This window comes from Daktulosphaira vitifoliae, unplaced genomic scaffold, assembly GCF_025091365.1.
Source record: "Daktulosphaira vitifoliae isolate Bord-2020 unplaced genomic scaffold, ASM2509136v1 Scaffold_1, whole genome shotgun sequence".
Classification (NCBI taxonomy): domain Eukaryota; kingdom Metazoa; phylum Arthropoda; class Insecta; order Hemiptera; family Phylloxeridae; genus Daktulosphaira; species Daktulosphaira vitifoliae.
In genome coordinates this window covers 19,961,612-19,970,519 of record NW_026099572.1, presented here as the reverse complement: position 1 = coordinate 19,970,519, position 8,908 = coordinate 19,961,612, and the positions used below count along the sequence as shown (strand labels likewise).

The window sequence follows — 8,908 nt, the reverse complement described above, 5'->3', positions numbered from 1 at the left end:
GATACGGAAATCATCCCTCGTAATCGGAATGAATACTTTATATCTCTTAATTAGAATAAATCGTGTTAATATATAAATTTTTATAGTAATTAGAATATATATACAAATAATGCGACTTATGTACGTAAACGTATCATGCACTAGGTATAGCTAAGTTTTGTGGGCGGGCAGGTCGGACTAACGTTAAACCTGAGGTATAAACGGCGGTAGGAATATATACGTAAGCTGTATGCACGCGGATGATAATGGTTAGTCAAAATAAAAATTTGTTTATATATATATAATATTGATGACACGCACGCGTGTACGGGTACGATAACCAAACATAAATTTATACTGGAATAGTATTGCCGGCGTGTGATGAGCGAGGCGCGAGGTTGGGTGAATGCGTTATGATAGTCTGTACCTTAAGGTATACATATAATTGTAATTTATAAAATAATTTACATATAGTTAAAATTATTCTACTGGTATTCAAAATTTGTATTTTTTTGTTCCCAATTACATTTTTTTTTTAAATAATTACATTAAATAAATTACATATAATTTAATTATTATTTAGATTGTTGTTTCTAAAAAGATAGACTTGTAAATAATCTTGTACGAAAACTACTTTTTGAGAAAAATATAAGAAAACTAAATAATGATTTGTGGTAGTATTGAACCTCAATTATTCGCAATGTTAAATTTTGACAAGGAACTAGGTACTAGGAACTAGGAACTAGGTACACTTAATATTTTTTGACTTTTTACTAAAAATAGAAAATTGATGGATACTAGAGATTGTTGAATCATTTAATAAAGGTAAAATTCTTCACTCTAAATGGTTACTTCAAATTTCTACTTATATAAAAACGTCTTCGTATTATTTTATATTAAATACATTTTTTATTAGAACTGGATAATATATCGGATTCCAATGAAAAACTACAATTAATTGATTTTCTCGGAAAAGGTAAAATGATACATTCGTAGATTCTATTTTAATATTTATATTCTTTGTTCTATCTTGTGTTATTACAAAATAGTAATATGTATTTTCAAAATAATAAGTATTCATAGTAATTAATTAATTAATTTAATAAGTTGTTTTTCATTAAGGATTAAATCCAGATATTTCAGAGCCAATGGAAACTGACGAAAATAGGGAGAAGTATATCAAGTTCCTCTAATCGATAATTTTATGTATAATTGTCAATTTATCAAATTATGATTATATAATTATTTTAAATTGAATATAAAAATAAAACAATTAATTATAGCTTATATATTTAATTACCTCTTTTTCCTATTAGACCGATTTTACTTAGTAGTATGTCAAATTATCACAAAAACAGTGCCGAAACCAGTGAGTCTATTAATAAAAGTATACATTTCTAGAATAAAGTGATGAGAAAAAAAAATGTCTATATGGATTTTTTACTATATAATTATGTCTATATCACGGCACAAAGCGTATTTAGTTGAAATTATAATAGTTATATTTTTGAAAAATTCCTCTTAAAATTTCCGAAAAAATTACAATAATCATAAATTAATCGACGATTATATTTTAGCTTCGATACGAAGCTGAGAAGGTGTTAATTTTACTATGATGTGTGTTATTATTGTGTTTTTATTTATTTTTTTTTTGTGTCTATTAACACTTTTTCTCAGCTTTCATCGAACCGATTTCTTTCAACAATACGCCAAAAGATCACAAATCCTATGTAGTCGAAGACATTACCCTAAAAATTTTTAAAAAATTTCTTTAAAAAATTATTTTATACCTTTTGTACTAATTGTTTCATACCTTTTGTACTAAATGCTACTAAATGTTGCATACTTTTTGTATTATTTGATACTCATTGTTTCACATTATTTTTACTTAATTTAGTTATTTTATATACATTTTATTGTTATTAATATTTTTAGTTTTATAATTTATTATTATATTATTTATAGTTAGAAATTATTTTTTTTTAATTTTCCTTTCTACTTTATTTCCTTATAATGTTACATTTTAATTATTCGTAATCTTTTAAACATATAAATGTAATACAATATCATTATGAAGAGATTGATATATATTTAATTACCTCTTTTTCCTATTAGACCGATTTTATAAACAAAAATAACTGCTGAAGGCTTCCACAGGTCTCAAATACAAAAAAAACAGACCACGCTCTGCAACTAAAATGTTATGCCACCGACTCGAAGACACCTCTTGGTCGGGGCACCCAGTATCTTCGCCTGTTATGGACACGACTTGACTAACATAACTACACAATTATATATTTAAATTCTTTATATGCAACCTGGTTACTTCGTTTATTCGTATACAAGGACCAGACACGTTCTTTACAACATGAACCCGCGGATGGGCATCCAAAATTTCTTTTTGCTATTGAATTGGCGATCACGGAACTTAGCTGTGGACTCTCAAGTTGAGGCGCTCCACTGTCCGTCATAGGATCGTTCTTAATAGCATAAGCACCAAAACCAGACTCCCGTACACACTCAGCGCGCAACAAAACTCGATCGCGTGAACCGGTGGTACATAAATAGTATGTGATTCTTATAGAAAAAAAAATCAATTAATTGATTTAGAATAATGACTTACCAAGGTTCAATTCTTATCGGGCAGTCATTTTGACACGGATAAATCTAGTGTCAATTAAATGCCACAAATATAATTCAGGTAATACAAATGCACAACAATGTCTAAATAATAAATGCTACGGCACTGGCCGTAAAGAAGTTTAAATAAATAAATAAATATACGTATATTTATCTAAAATTAATCTAAAGAAAAAAAAATTATGAAATACAACTTACGATTTTTTTTTAAATAAATATCTAAGTACAGTTCTATGAATGTCCCGTGATCGACGGATTTTAGGATGTAAAAGGCGTTCACCGCCGGCGCTCGGTGGTCAACCGCGATCTAGTAGATAGACTTTGCACCCTAACTAGGTGGCGAGGGTACTCTAAACAAGTTGGGCTCGCAATATAATAAGGCGGTTGACGAAAGAGACGGAGTTGACCGTGTAATAAACGTATAGCAAATATACGGTACGGTGTCAACAGTTAATTAAGAAAAGTAATAGAATAACAGAATCAATGTGATTTTTAGTTAATTTTCATATTGTAATTGACATAAAAATGATTATTTATATTGTTGACTTTTTCCTTCGATTAATGCCTAATTATCCCTGAAATTATTATAAGTAATATATAACTATGCGATATTTTTAATGCTATAAATATTACGGTATTAATAATAGATTTTTAAAAATTATATATTTTTAATTATAAAACATCATGTTAGTAATAAATGTATAATAAAGCGAACTATATAAAAAAATCATATAAAAACCATTATACGAACTTCTAAACGCATAATATTATATCTACAGTTTGTAAGAATAAAAATATAAAGCAACAAGGGACCTTCTATTCAATAGGGAGCACTCTCTCGGCTTAGTACACAAGACGATTATTGCCATATTCACGATATCTATTCTGGTTCATTTCACATATTATATAGATACTTGTATTGCCAATAAATCCAAAGTTTCTTGAGATAAACATCGATTATTTCATACGTGAGTTATTGTAATGATTTTGAAGTAGACTCGCGTGATCCATCATAGGCTAAACAAACTAGACGGATACATCCCCCGCTTACTCAATACTTCATAATTAACACTTTTTATATAAGTTNTACATCCCCCGCTTACTCAATACTTCATAATTAACACTTTTTATATAAGTTTATTGACAAAAGCTACTGATGCCGATCCGATTAGTATCTGAATTATAAAAATTACAAACCTACTAATCCAAACTCCAATGGATACTGTGTGTGCTAATGGGACTGTTTAAAAAGTAAGCGGTGCCAAGCATTTTATAAAAAGCATATATGCTTCTGAAGAAATTCTATTTTCTTTTTATACTCGAAGTAAATTTGTAAAAACACGTTATTATGATTTCTACATTGTGATAGTTATCCCGATTGATATTTGTCTTTTAAATTCTATGAATCTAAATCGACGTTTACACCATGNTTTTAAATTCTATGAATCTAAATCGACGTTTAAACCATAAAAATTGGTAATATGAGTAAAGAAAAATAGTCAATTCACTAAATTTGAATAAGGATAATAAAAAAATGTGTGTAAAAAAATTAATATTTATTTATTTTTACTATTATTATTTATATGACAAGATGGGGAATAACAGAGAGGAAACATCAATATAAATTCTAGTAAATATAAGTTTAATTGATATCTTTTTTTTTTTATTTGCAACATATAAATCATTAATAGCATATGACTATTGTTGATTTATAAAATTATAGATTTTATCATTCAATTCCTTTTTTATAATGTTGTACATACATATCAATTTCTTTCATAATGATATTGTATTACATTTATATGTTTAAAATATTACGAATAATTAAAATGTAACATTATAAGGAAATAAAGTAGAAAGGAAAATTAAAAAAAATTAATTTCAAACTATAAATAATATAATAATAAATTATAAAACTAAAAATATTAATAACAATAAAATGTATATAAAATAACTAAATTAAGTAAAAATAATGTGAAACAATGAGTATCAAATAATACAAAAGGTGTGAAACATTAGTATCAATTAGTATAAAAGGTATGCAACATTTAGTAGCATTTAGTACAAAAGGTTTACAAAATAATTTTTTAAAGAAATTTTTTAAAAATGTTTAGGGTAATGTCTTCGACTACATAGGATTTGTGATCTTTTGGCGTATTGTTGAAATAAATCGGTTCGATGAAAGCTGAGAAAAAGTGTTAATAGACACAAAATAAATAAATAAAAACACAATAATAAACACATCTTACACTCAGAGAAAAATCTCAATCTATATAATAAATTCATTGTTCAATTTGATAAATATATCATTACTATTGAATCAATGTATTTATCAATATGATTTTCTTTTTTCTTGTCTTGAACAATAATTATTTATAAGAATAGTTATTTTGTTCGTATTAATAAAACATTAATATAAACCCTTGATAAAATTTCTCTTTCAATTTTGATTGAGGTTTTTCTTTGGGTGTAGTAAAATTAACACCTTCTCAGCTTCGTATCGAAGCTAAAATATAATCGTCGATTAATTTATAATTATTGTAATTTTTTCGGAAATTTTAAGAAGAATTTTTCAAAAATATAACTATTATAATTTCAACTAAATACGCTTTGTGTCGTGATATAGACATAATTATATAGTAAAAAATCCATATAGACATTTTTTTTTCTTATCACTTTATTCTAGAAATGTATACTTTTATTAATAGACTCACTGGTTTCGGCACTGTTTTTGTGATAATTTGACATACTACTAAGTAAAATCGGTCTAATAGGAAAAAGAGGTAATTAAATATATATCAATCTCTTCATAATGATATTGTATTACATTTATATGTTTAAAAGATTACGAATAATTAAAATGTAACATTATAAGGAAATAAAGTAGAAAGGAAAATTAAAAAAAAATAATTTCTAACTATAAATAATATAATAATAAATTATAAAACTAAAAATATTAATAACAATAAAATGTATATAAAATAACTAAATTAAGTAAAAATAATGTGAAACAATGAGTATCAAATAATACAAAAAGTATGCAACATTTAGTAGCATTTAGTACAAAAGGTATGAAACAATTAGTACAAAAGGTATAAAATAATTTTTTAAAGAAATTTTTTAAAAATTTTTAGGGTAATGTCTTCGACTACATAGGATTTGTGATCTTTTGGCGTATTGTTGAAAGAAATCGGTTCGATGAAAGCTGAGAAAAAGTGTTAATAGACACAAAAAAAAAATAAATAAAAACACAATAATAACACACATCATAGTAAAATTAACACCTTCTCAGCTTCGTATCGAAGCTAAAATATAATCGTCGATTAATTTATGATTATTGTAATTTTTTCGGAAATTTTAAGAGGAATTTTTCAAAAATATAACTATTATAATTTCAACTAAATACGCTTTGTGCCGTGATATAGACATAATTATATAGTAAAAAATCCATATAGACATTTTTTTTTCTCATCACTTTATTCTAGAAATGTATACTTTTATTAATAGACTCACTGGTTTCGGCACTGTTTTTGTGATAATTTGACATACTACTAAGTAAAATCGGTCTAATAGGAAAAAGAGGTAATTAAATATATAAGCTATAATTAATTGTTTTATTTTTATATTCAATTTAAAATAATTATATAATCATAATTTGATAAATTGACAATTATACATAAAATTATCGATTAGAGGAACTTGATATACTTCTCCCTATTTTCGTCAGTTTCCATTGGCTCTGAAATATCTGGATTTAATCCTTAATGAAAAACAACTTATTAAATTAATTAATTNATAATATTTGCTTTAAAATGTTGGTTTTAATTATTTATTTATAAATTCATCATACCGTCAGTACAATATTCATCTGGTAAAGGTATACCAACTTGTTGGATATTTTGATCATACTGGAATCCTAGTTTATAAAATTTGTTTATAATTATGGAATTAATTCTTAAAACAACTTTTTGACTTAGATAATTGTCGTACTGCAAAGTTTTGTCATTATTAATTTTATATATGTATTCTTCACTCCATTCATGCCATAATATTGCTATATTAAATGGTACGAATTGACAATACTTTTTATAATGCTTTTTATTATTATCTATAAATGTAAAAAAATATAAAATAGAGTTTAAAAAATATTTTATGCTTTTTGCATCATTTTCCTTAGGAATAAAGCATTTTGAATCTTTATTAAACTTTTCTAAAGTTAATAATAATTTGTCTAAAACAAAATTATTTCTTTTTGCATATTTCCATGGATTAGTGTGCAGATAGTCCAATACATAAAGAGTTTCTTTCATTAATGTTGCTAATAATGATAATTTTTGTAAAATGTTCAATAACTTTATAGCGCAACTATATCCAAATTGTAATGGATTTCTATCGTTAGTCAAACTTTTACAATATTGTCCAAATCGTTTAAATATAAAAAATAGTATTTTCAAATCTTTTACATATGAACATGTTAAGTAAATAGTCAATAAACGAATTTGTCTGTCACTATCATTAATACAAGTTTCATGTAGAAAATTTACCGAATAATAAGANATTTGTCTGTCACTATCATTAATACAAGTTTCATGTAGAAAATTTACCGAATAATAAGATTTTTTCAAATATTCAATACAAGTCACATCTTTTAAATCATTCCATCCATCATTTTCAATGAGACTTTTGAATATATCAGTATTTCTTTTTGAATTACATTTTGTTTCAGTGAACAGTATGAATGTAGAGAGTAACAAAAATATATAAAATATTTTCATAATCATTTTCTTTTTAAATGTATAAAAGCAAAAATACTACTATTATTATTTGTAACAATCAAAAATTGAAAATGTATCACTTCGTATGATGGTTTTTATATAATTTTTTTATATAGTTTACTTTATTATACATTTATTACTAACATAATGTTTTATAATTAATAATATATAATTTTTAAAAATCTATTATTAATACCGTAATATTTCTAATATTAATAAATATTACATGATGATGTAATACTTATAATAATTTCAATGAGAATATTGCGTTCATTAAAGGAAAAAACTAATATTATAGATTTTATATTGTATATGACATAAAAATATGTCATTTACAAAACGAAATGTTTACTAAAAATCATATTGATTGTGATATTCTATTCCATTTTTTAATTACTGTTTTAAATGAAAGTGAGGATTATTATTTTAATTTATAGTTAAACGCCTTAGAGTAATATGGTATTTAGTCTTGCGTTATAAAGTACTTTAAATGAGATATTTTTTTTTTTAAATTATTATTATTTTATACGAATTTTCATTGGTTTATTTTACCTTTTTTTTAGCTTCGATGCAAATCTGAGAAGGTATTAATTTTACAATTTTTTTTTTTTTTTTTGTGTCTCATATCACTTTTTTTCAGCTCTTACTGATTTCTTTCGACGATACATTAAAATATCACAAATTGTACGTATCATATCTAACGTATCGTATCATATCTAGTCGAAGACATTACCTTAAAAAATTGAAATAATGTCCCTGGTTCCCGGTAAATAGGTGAAATCTCCAAAAATATTACAAATTGGTAAATTTCTACATTTTATTAATTTTTTTTACTTAAAACTGCAATAACGTTTTGAGAAATAGATGAATAGAAACAGTTTTATTTAGATTAGATACATTAGGTATTTACCTATCATTTAGTATATTTTTTTTTTGAAAATACGACTTTTCATCTGGGGAGATTTAGAATGATAACTTTATCACAAAAAATTAACTTTTTCAACTTATATTTTGAAAGTGTATTGGAAATACTGATACTTTTATATATACAGGGTGGCCCACCACTCATTGACAACTTAAATCACTTTTGATCCAGTTAATATTTTTAGCTGATTTTTTTTTTAAATAATAGTTATACGTTAGGTCCATAGCTATATCTCAATAATTAATTTTTTTACATTTTATTAAAAATATTATTTATTTTAAAATTTTAAATAAAATGTAAAAAAAAATCTAAGTTAGCTATTTTGTAGAGTAGAATTTAAGAAAAATTTTAGTAAAAAAATATCTTATTAATATTCAGTAATAAATATTCTGTGGCGTTTTGAAGTTTGTGAAAGTGTTAAGGCGATTCGATATCAAATGCCAGAAATTTTAAATGCATTGGAAGAAGTATCAAAAATTTGAATTTTTATGTATTATTTAACGGTATTAAACATTGAAATACGTATTGAGAAAAGGACAGAAGAAAACGCTATCTTTTCATGATTACTGTGTATACATATGATGATAAT

At 24.6% G+C, this 8,908-nt stretch overlaps 1 protein-coding gene and 1 long non-coding RNA gene across 2 annotated transcripts in view; one reads left to right on the top strand and one right to left on the bottom strand.

Moving 5' to 3' along the window:
* LOC126896518 (uncharacterized) overlaps nucleotides 1-7,174 on the bottom strand; it is a 10,601-nt gene extending 3,427 nt beyond the window's left edge. The window contains exon 1 of the mRNA XM_050669413.1: nucleotides 6,470-7,174. Coding sequence (XP_050525370.1) covers nucleotides 6,470-6,929 — 460 coding nt within the window. The 5' untranslated portion in view covers nucleotides 6,930-7,174. The remainder of the gene's footprint in view (nucleotides 1-6,469) is intronic.
* On the top strand, nucleotides 602-1,268 carry LOC126896553 (uncharacterized). Its single transcript, XR_007701866.1, has 2 exons — nucleotides 602-955; nucleotides 1,102-1,268. It is a non-coding gene; the product is annotated as an uncharacterized LOC126896553 (long non-coding RNA).
* Nucleotides 7,175-8,908: the final 1,734 nt, after the last annotated feature.